The 21,375-nt window shown below is 45.4% G+C and overlaps 1 protein-coding gene across 11 annotated transcripts in view; it reads left to right on the top strand.

Moving 5' to 3' along the window:
* Window positions 1-21,375, top strand: part of TACC2 (transforming acidic coiled-coil containing protein 2) — a 219,412-nt gene that overhangs the window by 12,212 nt on the left and 185,825 nt on the right. For 8 of the 11 annotated variants that reach the window (XM_053583975.1, XM_053583977.1, XM_053583972.1 and 5 more), the window contains exons 1-2: window positions 10,035-10,111; window positions 19,159-19,218. In XM_053583975.1, the coding sequence (XP_053439950.1) occupies window positions 10,079-10,111; window positions 19,159-19,218 (93 nt within the window). In that variant the 5' untranslated portion in view covers window positions 10,035-10,078. Of the gene's footprint in view, window positions 1-9,911; window positions 10,112-19,158; window positions 19,219-21,375 lie in introns of those variants that run through there. The other 3 variants (XM_053583970.1, XM_053583971.1, XM_053583974.1) reach the window with 3 other exon arrangements.

Raw genomic sequence — 21,375 nt, forward strand, 5'->3', positions numbered from 1 at the left:
GGGGAGATAAAGGGGCCTTTGCACTACAACGAAAGAAAACAATTTCCAAATGACATCAGGCCTTCCTGGTATTTACCCTTAAGCCTGGGAAAACAAAGAGAAGAAGTTGGAATTATTAAAAGGTAGAAGCTTGGGAACTGTAGAGCTCTGGGGAGGGGACTCCAGCTGGCCAGGGCTGGTGTCTGTGAAGGAGCAGGTGTGCCTAACTCTGCAGGAGTTCGTGAGACTGGGAAAGTGGGCCCCTGCTGCTGAGGGAGGGAACTGCTGATGTCCAGGTAGAGCAGTGGTCTGAGAAGCAGTGTGTTCTCCATCCTTCTCCCACCTCTGACCTTTGACTCCTCCTGAGAGCCTCTCAGGGAGCAGTTGGCAAAGCAGAAATGGGTTTGAAGAGGCCATTGCATCTGAACAAGGGGGTGTTGGAACTAAGGAGCAGAGATACAGTAAGTGGTGTGGCTCCTCCCCAGCAGAGGGGGGTGTCAGTCTTGCTTCTGATCACTGGTCATGAGAACAGCCCTTATGTTCTACCCAACTGGACTTTTCACATCAAAATCTCTATGTGGCCTCAGAGGTAAAGGAAAAGAGGACAAGGCCTATGGGGAAGGTGTGAGGGAGAGGAGAGAGTCATCCTTTCACTCAAACCTTACAGAGCAGCCAGGTCCTTGGTGCTATGAAAGTCCTTTGCCAAGCAGAAAGCAAACAGCCTCCCTTAATAAATCTCTTTGCTGGGCTACAGCTGTTTGTATTCAAACAGGAACATGATAACGGAGCTATAAGTAGCTCCATGCTCAGCTGTGCAAAGTAGAGAGTTAGAGCAATGAGTTCCGTCACTGGGGAAAGGAGCTGAGATCTCCTGTGGGCCCTGGGACAGGGACTGGGCCATCTGTGCAAATGCAAATAGCAGCTGGCTTAGGTGGCCAGCTCTGTCAAGCTGCCAAAGGAGCTGCTGGGTCAGGTGAACTTGAGCTCACCCTCGATGTAACCTAGACTGTGTCCTCCACTGGTACAGGACCCAGCTGCTGGAGGCCTCTGGGGCTGGGGAGCGGTGCAAGGCAGGAAATGTGGTTCTGAGGTGAGCTTGCTGGTCTGGTCTGGCAAAACAGCTCTGGATCCTAGAAGGGTCAGTGGAGACAAGGAGGCTGTGGGGACAAGCCTGTGTGACTTCTGGGATGGTGGGCAAATCATCTCCACTCTCTCGTCCTCAGCTTCCTTACCTGAAAAAGGTTTTGAAGCCAGGAAAAATTTTCAAGTTTCTTCCAGCACTAACAATCTAAATTATTCAAGAGAAAAATCAGAATTTTTTAATTTTCTAAAAGAGATACATTTCTATCATATTCAAGAAAAGAATTTTTTCGGGCGGCGCCTGTGGCTCAGTGAGTAGGGCGCCGGCCCCATATGCTGAGGGTGGCAGGTTCAAACCCAGCCCCGGCCAAACTGCAACAAAAAAAAAAAAAAAAAAAAAAAGAATTTTTTCAATAGAGAACAAAAACTCTAATAGAAAACTTGATGTGAGTGTTTAATAATATATTGACCATTCCCAGTAGATGACTGCCAGGCTGTTCTCGCGGAGCAGTGGGAGGGGAGACGTCAGGGAAGTTGCAAAACCTCTCTGAGGCTCATTGTCAATGAAGTGTGACCTATATCTTGACTTTGATTCTCAGCTCCCTGCACTTCCCCAACCCCAACACCATGTAAAATGGGGCATAGCCTTGTCTGGATGTCACAATCTGGGTTCCAAGTACCATCCTCTGCAGGATCAGCCTGCGTGTGGCTTCTGCATAGCCGCCCTTCTCTCTGTCCTGCCCCAGGCCCCGTGTGCCCAGTTATGCTCGTGGCTTTTCCCAGCCATGGTTCTGTCTACCCAGCTCTGCCAGGCTGCCTCAACCACAGTGATTAGTCACCTGGCCCCAACTGGGACCTTCTAGCCTTTTCCCCAGTCAAGGAGGTGGGATAGGGGGGTGGGGAGGTCTCATAAGCTGGGACCTTCCCAACCAGCCTTGGCTGCCAACAGCTAGAAAACCCATGCGTTGTCTAGTACTAAGTGAACAAGAGAAAAGGATGAGAGATTACCTTTGAACTCTTTTCAAGAATATTCCCCAGGCAGTAGCATCACATTGTGCACTTAAATGTGTACTTTATGGGCTTTGATGGTTCATCTATGAATGAACAAAAAATAAACCCTACCCTATAGCTTTACTGATGTATTAAAGAGAATGTGATCGGCTAACAATGCTTGACACATATAAAAAGAGCTCAGTATTTATGTGATACACTAATAAGTGAATTAATGAATCAAAAACTGTCCTGGCTCAGGTTCAGGGTCTGTTGTGGCTTTGATACTATGACAGCAATATGTCAGTTGGAAAATAATATTTTTCTCAAACAACTGTCTTTTAAACAAGAAATAAATGAATTAATCTTTTATTCCTAAAATTCAGGTTGATTTAAGATTAAGTTGAGGGAAGGGTTCCATTTTACCTGGCTATTTAGACACTGCCCATAGGACAAGTGGGTAGGATAAATCTTTGTTAATTCAATCTCATTTGCGGCAAGCCACCTTGAATTAATTAAAAGCCTAAATCATGGCTCATTTATAAAGAAGTATAGTTGCATTTCCCCAAGGACACTGAGTAAGTACGTTAACATCTGACACTCAGGATTAGCTACTTAGAGGAACTGGATTGGAACAAGGTGTCAGTCATCTTGGCCCAGCAAATATTTCAACTTAAATGGGTTGGTCAAAAGTTCTTTTTAAACCATTTACTTTCTTCTGTTTGGGCCTGTGTTATAAATTTTCTTAGTCAGACATTTGTTTTTGCTCGTTATCAAGTCAGTTTGCTGTGCTTTTATCGTAGATGCAATCTCTTTGTAAATACTGGCATCTGAATTCATGATTTTACTGTTGGCATAAAAAGAAGGCAATGTAAGCTTTTTCTTTTACTGAGGGATTTGCCTATTGGAAGCTCCAAAGAGACCCACTGTCAATAATAACATGATAGTCAGCGGTTTTATCAAGTACTTAATCTATTCCAAGAGCCTTACAGAAATGAACTCATCACAGCCATGTGAAGTGGGCATTATTATGACTCCCATTTTAGAGATGACAAAGCTGAGCACAGAGAGGTTAAGTGATTTGCCAGAGTTTATACACCAACCAAGTGACGGAGTCGGTGTTTGCAGCGTGATGCTCTGGGCTCGGGCTCTGGTTCATAGTCACAACCCTATACTGCCTCCAAGGTGAGGGTGCCATCAGAAAGAAATAAGTAAACCCATGTACACATGTGTTCAGCCATCCGTGGGGAATGGAAAGCTGGAAAGCAGGTCAGTTGCAAGGAAGACAGCTGGTCTTCTTCCTGTTCTTCACAGGGTGAGTTACAGAGACTGATAGTTGGGGGTCCTGGCTGAGGCACATGAACATCTGGACCCTACCCCAGTGCTCGGTCACTGTGTCATTACAAGCGACAGAGCCCCAGCTCCTGTATAGTTATTTGTCCTCTTTCTCATCAGTAGTGGCAGCCTCGGGGGCCCAATAGTGGCCAGCAGTGGTGGGACAGCTGTGAGACAGGATGCCCAGTGACCAGCAGCCACTGCAGTGCTGGTAATAGCATCTGTGCCCAGTGGACAGCAGTGCACCAGCAGTGATACAAACAGTCCCACTGAGGCAGCAGAGGGGGTCGCCCAGTCAAGACCATCCTCACATGACCTGAGAGTAGTTCCCACTGCCTGACCACCCTCAGGGTCATCCCAATCTGGGCCTAGTTCTCCAGACTTCCCTAAATAATGTGAAATACCCAATTTCTTCCCCAGAAATTCCTTTTCTGTGTGAGTCAGCCAGAGTCATTTCAGTTGTTTGCACTCCAGAGACACGACTGGGGTTACATCCCTGTAGGGGTAGTAACCACAGGCCCCGTAGCTGGGAGCCAGTTTATACCACCAGCCCCATCTCAGGTTCTGATCGTGCAAGCTACCACGTACCACGTCTTAGGGAGAAAAATGCAACTCTGGCCAACTGGAGTGTCGTGGTCTACTTGAAAGCCAGATTTCATGTTCCATGTCAATAAATTGGCAATCCTGGTTTTATATAGTCTTGTATGTGACATCCTATGAGTTTGATTAATAGGAGTTTTTTCCTGAGGGACAAATGTTCCCTCAGCATGTCAATAAATTAGGTTTTTGAAGGTGGTCAGTCTGTATATTGAGTTGAATCCATAGAGATAGGTGCCCTGTTATGGGCTACTAGCGTGTGTGTCCAGAAAGACACAGGAAACAGCCCCTCATGCAGTGGGACAAAAGGGGTGGGGGCTAGAAACAGAGTCCTGGATGGAATTCTGGTCCCACCACCAATAGGACATGTGTCCCTTGGCCAAATAGTGACTTCAGGAGCCTCTGTCCTTTAGCTGTTACAGAAGAACAAGGGGTGTGATCTCATGGGTTTGTTACAAGAATTACTTACCAAACTAAACCCAGTGCCTGGCGCAGGGTGAGTCCTCATTAAATGCTAACAGGAACGACTCAGCGACAGTAATAGTAATGATAATAAAAGCAGACCCTAACTCAAAGAGAGCTCTTGGTGGAGCTGAGGAGACTGGAAGCCAGCGTGTGGGAGGGCAGGCAGGAGGAGGCCTGCTTTGCCACCTTAGAACTGATCTGCGCGGAATGATTGGCTCCTACGCCCATGGCCTCTTGTGAGCAGCACCCTTGGTCAAGGCCCTGGGCCCAGCGCATGCGCGCATGTGTGCAAGTCCTGTTTAGGGAGCAGCATGTAAGAACAACTGTCTGCAAGAGGGTCCTGGGCAAGGTGGTGGAGGGAGGGGCTTCCTTGTCTGCTCTGTCTCTGTCCTCATCAGCCCCCTTTGTCCCCAGGCATCCTTTTCTTTTCTTTCATCACAGTTTCTATGTCCTAAGGCCATTTGCTCTGTGGCCTCATTATTTAAATGCCTTGCACTTTACCCTCCAGCAGCCCCAAATGTTAAAAAAAAAATTCCCTGATGCCCCATGATCATATCAATGTATACAGTTATGATTTAATAAAAAATAAAAAAAAAATTCCCTGCACAGTCTGGGCCTTTCTCCCTTGTGTTGATTTGAGCCACCCCACTCTGAGCCAAAGCCTTCCCTAAATCCCCATCTTTAGATTTTCCCCTAGCCTCTTCTGATGCCACATTTCTCCTTCTATAGAATTCCAATTTTTGCTTATGTCTCCCCAAAATTCATATCTTAAAGTACTAACCCCCAGAACCTCACACTGTGACTGTATTTTGAGATAAGTTCTTCAAAGAGAAAATTAAGGTACGATGGGGTTTTATGTGTGGGCCCTAACCCAATGTGACTGGTGTGTCCTTACAGGAAGAGGTTAGGATACAGGTGGGCCTGGGGAAGACTGGGTGAAGACACAGGGAGAAGATGGCCATCCACCAGCCAAAGAGAGGGGCTCTGCTGGAGCCTCCAGAACTGTGAGACGATAAACACCTGCTGTTTAAGCCCCCCTCCCTCGTCTATGGTACTGTTATGGCAGCGGAGCTGACCAATACAGCTCTCTAGTCTGTGCTCAGAGCTGACTCTCTTCCTGCATTCGTACTCCCATACAAACCCAAATCACTCGAGGAATTTGTGGGCCAAAGAGTTGACTGGGGGGTGGGGGGTTATGGAGGGAATACACATCCTGGAATGTACACAACTGAAAATGGAACAGTGCATACCCCCCCATCCCCCATACCCCCCACCCCACTCCCATACCCCCCACCCCACCCCCACGCCCCGCACCCTATCCCCGCTACAAAGTCTGCCTGTGCCTCTGCTGTTTTGCTGGGCCCTCCTCTGACCCTCCCTCTGCCTCACCTTAGGAGTAAGCCCGGTTCTTCCACTTGTCTTCAAAAGGGGCTGGGTAGTGGGCGGTGCCTGTGGCTCAGCTGGTAGGGCGCCGGCCCCATATGCTGAGGGTGGCGGGTTCAAACCCAGCCCCGGCCAAACTGCAACAAAAAAAAAGAATAGCTGGGCGTTGTGGCAGGCGCCTATAGTCCCAGCTACTTGGGAGGCTGAGTCAAGAGAATCGCCTAAGCCCAAGGATTTGGAGGCTGCTGTGAGTTGTGTGAGGCCACGGCACTCTACCCAGGGCGATAAGGTGAGACTCTGTCTCTACAAAAAAAAAAGGGGGGGCTGGGTAGTGTACCCAGAGATGAGACCAGGAGAGGTTCAAACCCACCTGGGCAAAGATGGTGGCTGCACGGAGAATGGTTGTTTTTATACTGGGCACAGGAGGTGGAAGATTCTACAGGTTGCTGGAAGATTTCAGTGGAACTCTTGGGGCGGGGCCAGGTAGGCCTTTTGTTCTGGGAGTGGAGGAGGGGGAAGAGTTTAGGCCCCCAACAATCTTTGCCAGGGCTTTTACCTTGCTTTGCCCACCTGTTGAAGACTTTTCTCTCTTCCCAATTGTCTCATGCAAGATATTTTGCTTAATAAAATTTTCCCCCCAAAAGGGAAGATTATTATTTTGCTTAATAATCTTCCTTAGAAAAATTTCCCTGTGATTATAGGTTTGAGAGTGGGGGTGGGGAAAGAAATCTAGTGTTAATAAATGCAAAAGAAAGGTTTTCAAACTTTTTTCCCCTAGTAGTGAATTCTTTTTTCAAACCATGTCTTACATATAACCCCAAGAAGTGAAACAAACACACTTTTAAAAATTGAAGTGAAATTTTAGAATTTCATAACTTTAAAATTAGCCACTTGAAAGTGAGAAATTTGGTGGCACAATGATGTGAAACCACCACCTCTCTCTAGTTCCAAAATATTTTCATTGCCCTAAAATAGAACCACATACCCATGAAGCAGTTGCCTCCTTTCTTCCCAGACTCTGACAACCACCAATCTGCTTTCTGTCTCCACAGATTTGCCTACCTCACATACTTGGTATTAATGGAATCACATCTTCTGAGTCTGGTTTCCTTCACTTAGAATAATGCTTTTAAGGTTCATCTGAGTTTTAGCATGTGTCAGCTCTTCATGCCTTTTCTTTTTGCTTTTTTAAAAAAGAGATGTAGTTTTGCCATATCACCCAGGTGGAAGAGCAGTGAAACAATCATAGCTCACTGCAGCCCTGAACTCCTGGGCAAGCAATCCTTCTGCCTTCGCCTCCTGGGTGGCTGGGATGTCAGGGGCATGCCAGAACCCCAGCTTATTTATTTTATTTTTGTCATGAGGGGGTCTTGCTATGTTTCCCAGGCTGGTCTTGAGCTCCCAGACTCAAGCAATCCTCCCACCAATACCTCCTGAGTAGCTGGGATTGCAGGTATGTGTCACCATACCTGGCTTCCTTTTTATGCCTGAATAATATTCCATTGTATGGATAGGCTGCATTTTGTTTGTCTGGTTATCTGTCAAAGCGTACACCTTCTCCTCTGTTTGAAACAAAAGTGGGACCTCAAGCTCCCTCTCCTCACCTGGCTTTCTTAAACATCTCCAAGGAGCTCTTAATGTCCCTTTGAGCTTGGCAAGATACCTGGTCTCTAGGAAGCCTTTGATGAATAAATACTAATTGGTTGCCCTGGAGTGGTGATACCTTATGTTAGGGATGAGGAGAGTGTGTAGGGCTTTCATTTGAATCATTTGAATGATGGGCTTTGCACTACCAAAAAAAGAAAAGGAAAGAAAAAAAGTGGCTGCATTCATGCAAAGGATGACCAACAGGTAATAATTGGAAGAACTCTGGGGGCTGGGAGGCCACTGGCCAGGAGGATCTCTAGGTGGGAACCCTCAGTTCCATCTGGGTCCCCAAGATTTCCTCCGCCCAGGGCAGGCAAGCCTGCCTATCTACTGCTTTTTATGACTTCACTTGTCGAAACTCAAGCCACTCCTCAGTAAGTGCATTCTGCACACTCCATAAACAGGTGCCAGATTGCCACGTCATCGTAATTTCCATAAGTTTTCTTTGTCTTTCCACATTATTTACAGTGGAATTTCCCCAGGTGCAAATGGGAAGTGTTGTGAGTGTTTGACTCCTTACTAGAAAGAAAGGTTTGTTCCCTGCTCTAAGGCGTGAAGGGCAAGCCGGTGGTTTTGGTTGGGGGCTCCTTGTGCAGGACAGGCCTGCACAGTTAGGTACAGTCAATCCAAGCCCAGGGACCGTTTTAGTTTGGTTAAGCCTCTTCTGAAAGGAGCCGGGCTGAGGGAATAGCAGGGGAAATCCCTGTGTGAAAGGCCCTGGGAGCCGCTGTCTCCCCATGGGCAGGAATGCTGGTCTGATCTCGGGCGCCCTGCACAGCCCTGCACCACCGCGGCCCAGGTATGCAGTGCAGCTGGTTTGCACCAGCGTGAGGGTGGAGACAAGCTGTTTTTCCAACTGGTTGAGATGGGTCAGGGCTTCTGCTTACACCTCACCCAATGCTGAATGGAGGAGGAGAAAGTCCACTTGATGAAAAGCAGACTTTCTGCAGGCCTGCGGTCTCCAAGTCCAGACACTGAACGTAAGTAGAAGGCAGAGTTGGAGAGGGTGGTAGGGGCAGAGTTCTCAGGAGAAGATTCCAGGCTCAGCCAGGATTTCCCTCAGGGGATTTGAAAAGTACACTTCACCCAGAGTTTTGTCATTCCTTTTAGCCTGTTTGTCTGTTTAAAAAGCTAATTCAGATGCCCCGATTTTTAATAAAATTGTTGAATTTAATGTGGTAAATGAGTGTCACAAATTAATACTATGTGATTAAACCATATGGAATTCTAATTTCATATGGGTCAACTTGGAAGATATAAGGAAGTTAATAATTCATAATGATTCTAACTTGCAACATTGTTTTCCAATGAGGAACCATCTTCCAAATGAACATTAAAAATAAACTGAAGTGATCAGCTTTAAATACATGAGATGTTTACATTCTGGAAGTGAGCACGTGATTGTGTGTGTGTGTTCCCACAGCAAAAGGCACAAGAGACTAAGGAATCATATCCTTTTGATTAAAGGGTTAAGACTGAAAGAAAATCAATATTGGTTGGATGAAGAAGCAAATCAATGTGTGAATTTTAGGTTTTCTGAGGAAATAATATGATGAAAACCATATTTCTATGGAAGAAAACTTGAAGTAGAAGGCTGAGGTCTATTTCCAACTTTTGGCCTCTCCAGACTGGGTCTTTGGCAGTCTCCTTGCCTTCTCCAGCCTTAGTTTTTGCCCTTGATCAGACAGGTAATCTCTACAACTATAGCTCTGAAAGTCTATGATTTTTAAAGTTTCTGTCACCGACTTTCTCCATATAGAAAAAGCGAAGGTAACACCCCTAGGCCTGCATGTCACGTGATCTCATGGAACTCTGTTGGATCACGTCAGTGAACACACTGGGCTTCCCATGCACTGTGTGGGAAGCAGCCTAATTAAGATGATCATTAATAAACAATGTCACTAAGTAAGCCCATGAAATGATTCCCGCTGACTCAGCCGCCATACGTGATTTATTCCCTGTCTGGCCCCAGCTACCCCCTTTCCTCAGCAAGGAAACCATTCTGCCTTCATAAAAATATGTGCAGAAGTGAAACTGATTTGCTGAAACAAGTGTTTAGAGTAAAAAATATAAAAACCATATGTTGTTGAAGCGCGGTGGATTTCACGCCTCCCGATGTGAGACACCGAGCTCTGCTGTCACCAACACTGGGACACCAGCCACACTCTGAATTTCCAAACTGAACACAATCAGAAACAGAAAATACTCCAGCAGGCGGCATCCCCCGGGCTCTTTGGCACACGGGCCCCTTCGTCACTCCCTTTGTGTACACACACGTGTACAGTGGCACTAAATCAAGCCTCCCTGACAAACTCGTTTTTTCAGAAATGTCCGCCAGCCATAGGGTGGGGAATGAAAACACCATCATATTGAGAAAGAAGGTCTGGGTGGCATATCACAAAAGAAAACCTTTCAAAAGTGATTTTCCATGACGTGACTGCAGAGATAAACATTTCCCATCGTCTGGCTTTTGAGTTTGGGGAGATGAACAGACAGAAAAAGCCTCAGCTCTTCTTCCATTTCACAGACGTTTATATCCTCTTGTTTCTTCCAGTCGCCTCTGACACAATTCTGAGGGACACTGGGCATTTCTTGAGTCAACATGGGCAACGAGAACAGCACCTCGGACAACCAGGTGGGTGTGAGGACACTTCTCCCTCAAATGACCTGGCTCTCTTGACTTGGATTAGATTTTCATTATTATTAATCTGCAGCGTCTCTTTTTCTCTCAAGGAGAAGCAAACTAAGACACAGCTTATGTGTCGATCTGTCCATCCAGGAAGGCATTTTCATCTCATCAGAACCCTCTTATAATTAAAGCTAGCTCTAGTTTTCTAAAGCATGAACACTAGTTTTCCTTTTTATTCTGTGTTTTTTATTCTGTAATGAGATTGTGGCACATATTTCCTAGCTTGTGCCCACCTGTCAACTGACATGGATTCAGCAGAGAAAGTTAAAAAAAATGAAAAAGAAAAAAACAAACTTTTCCACCCTCCTCCCCCCAAGTACAGTTATGGCCATTAAAAAGCAATTTTAAAATCTATCACTATTGGGCAGATTAAATACGAACTGTCTTTCTCATGTCAGGCAAGGTTTTTACAACTGAGGAATGGATTTTCTTAATTGTGTATAAGGCTGAGATAGTAAAATATACTCAAATTTGGTCATTATCCATTTTAACTTTGAAAATTTTAACTTAATGCCTTAGGGAAGAAAATGAAAGAGACACTTTCCCCTTTATCTCACATAAAGTCGAAATTTTGGATTAATGATACTGAGTTCATTAATTGAGAAAATTGAATCTAGAAGCTGGCCAGTCAAGATTTGTTTTCTTTTTTTTTAAGATTTGTTTTCTCTCTGCCTTTTTCTTCCCTACAATTTTTTCTCAAGCAGGAAAACAGGAATTGTCAAAGCAAAGGGGGCCAACTGGAAGGGCTGGCCAGAAACAATCACTGTTAGGTAGGGAGAGGCGGGTGCGGGGGCAAACGGAGGGCTCTTGTCCTATGGTGCAAAGGAGGCAATCACTATTCAGTCCCACTGATGGCCGTGCCACAGGATTTCCTCATTTTGTCAAAAGAAGTCAGAAACTCATATTTTTCTATGGAATCTTAAATTTTTCAATTAAATTTTTAATTTTGAGATCATGATAGATTCACATGCAGTTAAAAGAAAAATACAGAGAGATCCTCTGTGCCCATTACTTAGTTCCTTCCGGGATAACAGCTCACCAAACTGTAGTACAAAATGACAACGTGGACACAGTTGCTGTCACCGCAGGTCATCACTGTAGGATTCCTCTGGTTGTCCTTTTATAAGCACCCACCTCCATCGTGTCCCACCACAACCCCCTGGCAACTACTAATCTGTTCTCCATTTTTATACCTTTGTTGTTTGAAGAATATTATAGAAGGTTATATAAATAGAACCATACAGTGTGTGACCTTTTAGGACTGGCTTTTCTCAGCATAATTCTCTTGAACTTCATTTAGATATTTCATTTATCAATTGTACATTCCTTTTTATTGTTGAATAGTATTCAATGGCAAATGCATAGTTGTACTATAGCATTTATTAAACCATTCACCCACTGACGCACTCCCAGGTTCTTTCCGGCTGGGGCTGTTATGGCTGAAGCTGCTGTGGATATTTATGTATAGGCATTTTGTGATCACCCATGTTCATTTCCCTGAGATAAATGCCCAAGAGGACAATTGCTGGGTTGTATGACAGTTGCATGTTTGGTTTTACAAAGAACTGACAAACTGGGTGGCGCCTGTGGCTCAGTGAGTAGGGCGCCAGCCCCATATGCCGAGGGTGGCGGGTTCAAACCCAGCCCCGGCCAAACTGCAACAAAAAATAGCCGGGCGTTGTGGCGGGCGCCTGTAGTCCCAGCTGCTTGGGAGGCTGAGGCAAGAGAATTGCGTAAGCCCAAGAGTTAGAGGTTGCTGTGAGCCGTGTGACACCACGGCACTCTACCCGAGGGCGGTACAGTGAGACTCTGTCTCTACAAAAAAAAAAGATTAAAAAAAAAGAACTGACAAACTGTTATCCAGAGTTGCTGTACCACTTTACATTTCCACCAGCAACATCTGAGTGATCAGCTTTCTCCATGGTTTTGTGTTGTCACCCTGATAGGTGCGTTGCGACGTCTCACTGTGGTTTTCATTTGCATTTTACTGATGGACAATGATGTTGAACACCTTTCACGTGCTTATTTGCCATCTATATATTCTCTTTGGTGAAATAACTTGTTCATGTTTTGTGCCCATTTTCTAATTGAATTATTATTATTATTAGTTGTTGTTTGTACTGACTAGTTTCGAGTGTTATTAATATGGTCTAGATACCAATCCTTTATCAGATTTGTGGCTGGTAGATATTTTTCTTCCCTTCTGTAACTTCTTTCCTCATACTGTTAACAGGTTCTTTTATAGAGCAAAAGTTTTAAATTTTTGACGTAATACAATGTATCGGTTTTTCCTTTTTTGGGATGGTGCTTTTAGAATCAAATTTAAGAACTCTGCGCCCTAGCCTAATATCCTGATGATTTTCTATTATGTCTTCATATTCTAAAAATTTTTAAGTTTTACATTGGGTTGAGTTATTTTTTTTGTAGAAGGCACATGATTTAGATTGAAGTTCATGTCTTTTTCCTTGAAGACTTTTTTTAGACTTTAGTTTTAGATTCACAGCAAAATTGAGAGAGAGGTATTCTCAACTTCCCCCAGCAGAGAACGACATTTGCTACAGTTGGTGACCCTGCATTGACACATCATAATTACCCAAAGTCCACAGTTTACATGAAGGTTCACTCTTGATGTTGCCCATTCCTCGGATTAGGACAAATGTATGATGACATGTATCCCTATTATCCAGTATCATGCAGAGTGTAAAACAGAAGCAGAGTGGGGGCGGCGCCTGTGGCTCACTGAGTAGGGCGCCGGCCCCATATACCGAGGGTGGCGGGTTCAAACCCAGCCCCTGCCAAACTGCAAACAAAAAAATATCTGGGCGTTGTGGCGGGCGCCTGTAGACCCAGCTGCTCGGGAGCCTGAGGCAAGAGAATCGCGTAAGCCCAAGAGTTAGAGGTTGCTGTGAGCCGTGTGACGCCACGGCACTCTACCCAAGGGCAGTACAGTGAGACTCTGTCTCTACAAAAAAAAAAAAAGAAAGAAAAATAGAAGAAGCAGAGTGGCTTCCCTGCCCTGATATCCTGTGTGCTCTACCTGTTCCTCCTTCCTTCCCTCCCAATCCCTGGCAGCCACTAATCGTTTTATCGTCTCCCCAGTTTTGCCTTTTTCAGAGAGTCATCTAGTTGGAATGACATCATTTGTAGCCTTTCATATTAGCTTCTTCCACTCAGGAATATGCATTTCATGTTCCCCCAATGTTCTTTCATTTCATTTCTTCTTTCTTTTTTTTTTTTTGAGACAGAGTTAACATTTTGTCGCCCTTGGTAGAGTGCTGTGGCCTCACAGCTCACAGCAACCTCCATCTCTTGGGCTTAGGCCATTCTCTTGCCTCAGCCTCCCAAGTAGCTGAAACTACAGGCGCCTGCCACAATGCCCGACTATTTTTTGTTGCAGTTTGGCCGGGGCCAGGTTCAAACCCACCACCCTCAGTATATGGGGCCGGGGCCCTTCTCACTGAGCCACAGGCACCGCCCCTTTCATTTCTTTATAGCACTGAATAACATTCCATTGTCTGAAGGTAGCACAGTTTATTGATCTACTGAAGAACATCTTGGATGCTTCCAAGTTTTGTAGTTATAAATAAAACTGCTATAAACATCTGTGTTTATCTGCAGGTTTTGGGGTAGACATAAGTTTGAATTCCTTGGGTGGATACCAAGGAGTGTGATTGCTGGATCATATGATAAGAGTCTGTTTAGAAACTGCCAAACGAGGGCTGGGCATGGTGGCTCATGCCTATACTACCAGCATTCTGAGAGGCCAACGTGAGAGGATCATTTGAGTTTAGGAGTTCAAGATCAGCCTTGGCAATATAGTGAGACTGTGCCTCTCCAAAAGCAGAAAAATTAGCTTGGTGTGGTGGCACACACCTGTAGTTCCAGCTTCTCAGGAGCCTGAGGCAGGAGGATCACCTGAACCCAGGAGGTTGAGGTTGCTGTGAGCTATGATCGTACTACTGTACTCTGGCCTGGGCAACAGAGCAAGGCCATATCTCAAATAAAAGGTGGGGGTGGAGGGAAGGGAGAAAGAGAAACCTTCAAAATGGTCACACCAGTTTGTATTCCTACCAGCAATGATGAGGCTTCCTCTGGCTCCATATTGTTGTCAACATTTGATATTCTCAGTATTCTGAACTTGGCCCATTCTGCTAGATGTATGGTGGTATCTCATTGTTGTTTTAATTTGCATTTCTCTGTTGCATGATGTGAACCATATTTTCACATGCTTATTTGCCATCTGTATATCTGCTTTGATAAATTGTCTGTTAAGGTCTTTGACCCATTTTTTAATTAGGTTTGTTGTTTTCTTATTGTTAAATTTAAGAAGAAGTTTTTGGGTCCAGGGGTGGTGGCTCATGTTTGTAATCCCAGCACTCTGGGAGGCTGAGGTAGGAGGATCCCTGGAGCTCAGAAATTCGAGACCAGCCTGAGTAAAAGAAAGACCTCATCTCCACTAAAGACAGAAAAATTAGCAGGGGATTGTAGCAGGCACCTGCAGTCCCAGCTACTCTCCTGGCTCTACTGAGGCAGGAGAATTGATTGAACCCAGGAGTTTGAGGATGTAGTGAGCTGGGCTGACACCACGGCCCTCCAGCCTGGTTTGTGTGTTTTGGATAATAGTCCTTTATCAAATGTGTCTTTTATAAATATTTTCTCCCAGCCAGTAGCTTCTTTTCCTATTTTCTTGAGGTTGGGATCCTTTTTGTGTGCTTTTGTTGTTGCTTGCCTATGAATGTCCACTTTTCCAGCCACACTTGTTGAAAAAACTGTTCTTCCTCTGTTGAACTACTTCTGCACCTTTGTCAAAAATCAGTCCTGCATGTTTGTGTGGGTCTCTTCTGGGCTTGCCATTCTTTTCCAATGAGCGTCTTGATTACTGTAGCTATGTACTAAGTCTTGAAATCAGGTAGAATCGATCTTTCACTTTATTCTTTTCAAAATTGTTTTCGCTGTTCTTACACCCATGGCTTTCCATATAAAGGCTAGAATAAACCTGTCTATGTCTACGAAAGACCTTGGTGGGATTTTTGGTAGCCATTATATTGAAATAATGGATTAATCTGAAGAGAATTGACTCCTTTACCATGTTGGGTCTTCCAATCCATAAACAGGTGTACAATTCTCCATTGACTTAGGTCATCTTAATTTTTTTCGTCATCATTTTGTTATCTTCAACACCCAGATCCTGCATATATTTGTGAAATTTAACTCAGGTATTACATTTTCTTTGGAGTGACTATAAATTGTATCATATTTTTAATTTTCGTGTTCACTCATTCATTATGAATGTATTGATTTTTTTCGTGCAGGTCCTGTATCCGGTGACCTTGCTGAATTCTCTTACTTCCCAAGAGGTTTTTGGATAGGCTCTTTAGGATTTTCTATGTAGATAATCATGTTATTTGCAAATAGGCACAGTTTTATTTCTTCTTTTCCATTCTGTATGTCCTTCCTCCCTCTCTTCTTTCCTTCCTTCTTTCTTCCTTTTCTTAATATTGCATTGGCTGGGACCCTCAGTACTATTAATTAAGAGCCGTAAGAGGGGACATTTTCCCCTTGTCGCCAGCCTTAAGGGGAAAACATTCAGTCTTTCGCTGTTAGATAAGATATTTGCTATAGGGTTTTTTACAAAGTTAATACTCTTAATCAAATCTATAAAGTTCCTCTCTATCCCTTGTTTGCTGTGGGTTTTCATCATGAACGGATGTTGGATTTTGTCAAGTGCATTCTCTGTATCAGTTGACATCATCATAAGACCTTTCTTCTTTGGTTTGTTGACACGCTGGATTACACTGATTTTCAAATGTGAAATAGCTTTGTATACCTGAAATAAATCCCCCGTGGTTGTAAGTTATCTATTTTTAGATTCCATTTGCTGATATTTTGCTGAAGACCTTCCTGTCTAAATTTGTAAGAAAGACTACTCTGTAATTTTGCTTTTTAGCCTGGTTTTGCTATCAGGGCAATACTAGGCTCACAAAACGAGTTGGGAAGTGTTTACTCCTGTTCTGTTCTCTAGAAGAGATTGTGTAAAGAATTCTTATATGTTCAAAAATGTTGGCAACTGATTTCAATTATGTTAAACACTCTGTGGGCCAAACAAATGTGCTTGCTGGCTGGGGTCAGCTGAGGTCGTGTATCTCTGTCATCTCCACTTAAAGGAACGTTTTTTCACCTTGTCTTTGAGAGGGGAGAAGGGCATGGCCTCTGGTAAGGACCCTCCGTGTGCAGACACAGTACAGGGCACTAGCCATATTTTGGCTCCTAATGCCGTTCATTAACAAACCAGACAGCTGGGGTCCAACCCCTACTCTGAAGTCTTACAGATCTATTTGTACCCCAAGCGTCCTGCAGGCCCCACACCAGCTACAAACAGATAGAGCGGTAGTTCTGTCCTGGGGTGATTTTGTCCTCTAGGGTTCATCTGGCACTGTCTGGAGGCAATTTGGGTTGTCACAACTCGGAGGAAGGGTCCACCGGCACCTAGTAGGTAGAGGTTAGGGTCACTGCAAAATATTCTGCAAAGCACAGAACAGTCCCCCACAGCAAAGAATTATCCAGCACGAAGTGTCAACGGTGCCAACGTTGAAAAACACTAGAATGGGGGATCTTTTGTCTTACCTGCTTTAACAGACCTCCTAGGGGAGTAGGCAAACTTTTCTAACTTGAGATGCATTTCTGCCTGGTTTCAAATGACTTAAGTTTTCTTCCTATTACTTTTACTAAACCATGCTATCCAGAATTGAGTGCTTATTGTGTACTTAGAATAGACTCGTAGAAATGGAATTGGGGCATCAAACAAAGGGTAAGTACTTTCAAAAGGCTCTCGCCATGTGGACATTGCCAAAATGCTCTCCAGAACCCTGGTGCCAGTTTACACTTCTTTCATCAGGGCGTGAGAGCCCGTCTTTCTGCATCCTTGTAAGCAATGGACATTTTAATGCTTCAGATATTTACTGCCTTGAAAGGTAAAAATGCCCCAGGTATAAATACCAGCACCCTCCTCCACCTATCCCCTCATCTCCCAATCCACCCTCCTTGGGTGCAAGCAGATGTTTTCCTGGCTCTGCAAGTTTTCATGTGTCTAAACTCAGCCAGATATGATTCAGTGGAGACGCCTATAAAGGAGTCTAGGACCAGCACAAGCTTTACCTTTTGTAAAGAAACAAGTGGGAACAAAGTGTAGCTGTGTTTGGCTGTGGAATTCAGGGCTCCCATCTGTCTCCTGACGTCTCTACCCGATGACCCAACGGCCAGCTCAACACCTGAACTCTGTTCTCTCTCCTGACACACTCCCCTTCCTGTGTCCCCCTCCCAGGTACTATGATCTGCCTGGCCATCCAAGTCAAAAACCTGGGGTCATCCCCAACTCTGCCCACTCCCACCCCCCACATCTAGTATATCATCCTGCGATTGATTAATTAATGAATGGATGGCCTGGCTATTTAGTCTTCCAAATTTCTATTTAGTTAAAACTTTTTGGGGTTGCAAGAAACAGAAGCCCATCTCTAATGATCATAAGCAGAGAAGGGCATTGCTGGCTGATAGAACTGAGAAGCTCACAGCGAGGGTCTAGGTTCAGAAGCAGCTGAGTGCAGGGGTTCAAAAGATGATGGTGGAGAACGCTCTCCTCTGGAACTTGCAATTCCTTAGTGTTCAGGAATTTACTTTTACCTCAGCCTGGTTAAAAAAAAAAAAAATGCTCTGGGAGATTGAGGTTGGAGGATTGCTTGAGGCCAGGAGTCCAAGACCAGCCTGAGCAACATAGAGAGATCCCATCTTTATAAAAACTTAAAAAGTTAACAGGGTGTGATGATGTGAGCCTGTAATCTCACCTAGTTGGGAGGTGGAAGAATTACTTTAGTCCAGTAGTTTGAGGTCACTGCACTCTAGCCTGGGCAACAGAATGAGACCCCATCTCTTTAGGAAAAAAGAAAGGTGACCTCAACAGTCCCAGACTTCCATGTGTCTTCCAGCCAATGGTCCAACCTCCTGATAAGATGCCCCTAAGGACTCTGACTGCCCCTGATTGTGTCATGTGCCCCTCAGGGATCAATCAGTGTGCCCCAAGCATGGAATGCTCTGATAGCCAGCCTCAGTCCTGCACCTGCCCCTGCAAAGGTGGGCCCAGTTTGATGATGGTCCTATCATTGCTTGCAGCAATTTCTCAAAGGACAAAAAGGTAGCACATATCCATTGAATTATCTTTCTAACGGTTTTTCTCCTCTCCATTGCCACTATCACTACCCCCATCTCACCCCTGGGTCATTGGGAACAGCTCTGAACTTGTATCTCTGCCTTGGCCAGCACGCCCCCTCCCACCATGCCCTTGGCCGTCATGCCCCCTCCCACCATGCCCTTGGCCAGCACGCCCCCTCCCACCATGCCCTTGGCCAGCATGACCCTTCCCACCCATGCCCTTGGCTGGCATGCCTCCTCCCACCATGCCCTTGGCCGGCACGCCCCCTCCCACCATGCCCTTGGCTGACACGCCTCCTCCCACCATGTCCTTGGCTGTCATGCCCCCTCCCACCCATGCCCTTGGCCGGCATGCCCTCTCCCCACCATGCCCTTGGCTGGCATGACCCTTCCCACCCATGCCCTTGGCCGGCATGCCCTCTCCCCTCCATGCCCTTGGCTGGCATGATCCTTCTCACCCATGCCCTTGGCTGGCATGCCCCCTCCCCACCCATGTCCCCAGTGCTCTCAGGAGTCTGTCTGGCTGGGAGGTGCACTTGGTGGTCTCTGCACCCTGCTTACAAGTGAAGGTTTGGAAAGAAAGACACAAGTCTGAAATAACATCCTATTCATAGATTAGTGACCAGGCATTGAGGAGCTGCTGTGTCACCAGAGCAAGGACAAGAGACAGGGTTGGGAGCACACCACATAGGTTAGGCCTGGGAATAGAAACCAGCCAGGACCGTCCTTTTGGTCTTCTGGGGAATCCTCTTCCCTACACCATCCTAACAGTGGGAACCGTCTGCTTTCAGCAGGAAGATGCCAACTTGCATAACGTCATCCTGTGGCCTCCAAACCCTGAAAACCTGCAGGTACTGGGGGATGTGACATTCTGCATGGCTTGTCTCTCGGCCCCTTCCTAAGCCCTGCTTGGTTGCAGACATGTGGTGTGGCACGTGCACTTGCGTATTTAAATTTTCTCCTCTCCCTCTCCCATCGCCTCCTGTCATCCATCCAAAATAAATGGTGAAACACTAGAAATTGGCAGTACATGTGTATTGTTTTTTTTAAATAGCATTTTGCTGTGCCTGTTCAAGAACTGGCTTGGTTGATTTGCTGTGCAATGCTGAATAAGGCTTATGTTGTCAGCAGAATGGAACGTGGATGCTGGGAGCCAATCTTAGCCCTTCAGACCCCTCCTGCTTTGATTTCCTTTGTCTTCTAGTGATGCAGGGGATGGGGTGGTGCCCCACCTTAGCCGTCAGTGGGCAAAACTGATTTGTTATAAGAAAAGAGTAAATTCTGAATCAGCTTCAGTGCTGTTATGCAACAATGCAGCCAGCTGAATTCCACGGTTTTATCTCTGTCCGAAGTGTTTGCCGACAACTGGACGCAGTCAGGGCGGCGTTGTACAATAAGGGGCTCCTCACTGGCCTGCTCTGAAATCCTTCCTTGCAGCAGGCCAAGTTTGTCAAATAATCAAGCGAGGTTCTTTGCTGTAAGAAAAGAGCTTCTGTACTATAGAAGGGGGCCAGCCAGATGTAGGCGTGCTTGATGTTTTAATTTCTCTATGCACCCCAGCAAGGAGTGATGTTTGAGGTTGTGAAATAGCCATTTGTACAGAGCGCTGGGAAGCCTTTTCTCACAGCCATTTCATCTGGCCCTCGTAATCCCCTGAGGTGAGCACACACAGTCTGATGACTCATGTTTTATAGACACAGAGGTTACATAATCATCCAGCTCCCTTGGTGAGTAAAAGAGTGAGAATTAGAACCCTGGTCATCAGAGGGTCACAAAAGTGAATGGCTGGGTCTGGGGAATCCTAGCCAACTGCAATGCTTCAAGGACTGACCCAGGGGCATGAAGAGGGAGAGCCCAGATCGCCAGCCTTCTTCATCCTCACTGTGGCTGCCTTACACAGCCGGATGGTGCAAATTGACTTTGGGAAGAAGATATATTGGAATCAGAGTTGGAAATAAATGCTGAATGTAGTCCACCTCCATCGCTTTTCTCTTTTTTGTGTGTGGTGGATTCTAAGGTCAAGGCACTCCCTACTGCCAGAAATCGATGGCAGGTTCAAGGTGAGAAGCCTTTTGGGGGCTCCCAGTCCAGGGCTCCCATGGGTGTCTCTGCTAAAGGAGGAGCACTTTGTCTGGCTCAGGACTTTCCACAGCTCTTTGCAGTGCTCAAGCGCTCTGGCATAAGTTCTCAAGTCATGATGTGACAAGGATGTGGCTTTCCATCTGCCAGGAAGACATTTGTGGAGCCCCTGCCTGCTGGGTAGTCTGACTTACTACGGAGTCAGACAAGTAAATAAATAAACAGGCAAACCAGCAAGTCAGTAAAATGGTTTTATTCAAGACTTTATAGCATGCCTATTGTTTACCCGGCATGATTCTAGCATTTGAGACCCAGCAGTGAACGATCCAGCCATCATCTGCTCTAAAGCAGCTTCCTTTCCATAGGCAAAAACAGACAAAGAGCTATAGCAGGCAGGTAAACACAGAATAAAACTCCCATGGTAACTGGGGCCAGGGAATATTTCTTATTGTTCTTATTGTGGTTTATATATATATAAACATAATCACATTAACCATCTGTGCATTGAATGCACTCACAGTGCTGGGCAGCGGTCACCATCTCCAGAGCTTTTTCATCTTCCCAAACGGAAACTCTATACCTAGTAAACCCCAACTCCCTGTTCCTTCTCTCCCCAGTCCCTGAGAACCACCATTATACTTTCAGTCTTTATAAAGTCGGCTACTATAGGTACGGGCGACTACCTCATGTTTGTGACTGGTTGGTTCCATTCAGGATAATGTCGTCAAGGTTCACCCATGTAGCAGCATGTGTCAGAATTTCCTTCCTCTGCCAGGCTGGATAATAACTCGTTGTATGTATTCTAGGTACATTTTGTCCACTCATCTCCTGGTGGACAATAGCCTCTATCTTTTGGCTATTGTGCATAAGTCTCTGATAACTATGGGTGCAAATATGGTTATGAATGCATCAGTCTGAGTCCCCTGCCT

The sequence above is a fragment of the Nycticebus coucang genome, chromosome 3 (genome assembly GCF_027406575.1).
Source record: "Nycticebus coucang isolate mNycCou1 chromosome 3, mNycCou1.pri, whole genome shotgun sequence".
Lineage (NCBI taxonomy): Eukaryota > Metazoa > Chordata > Mammalia > Primates > Lorisidae > Nycticebus > Nycticebus coucang.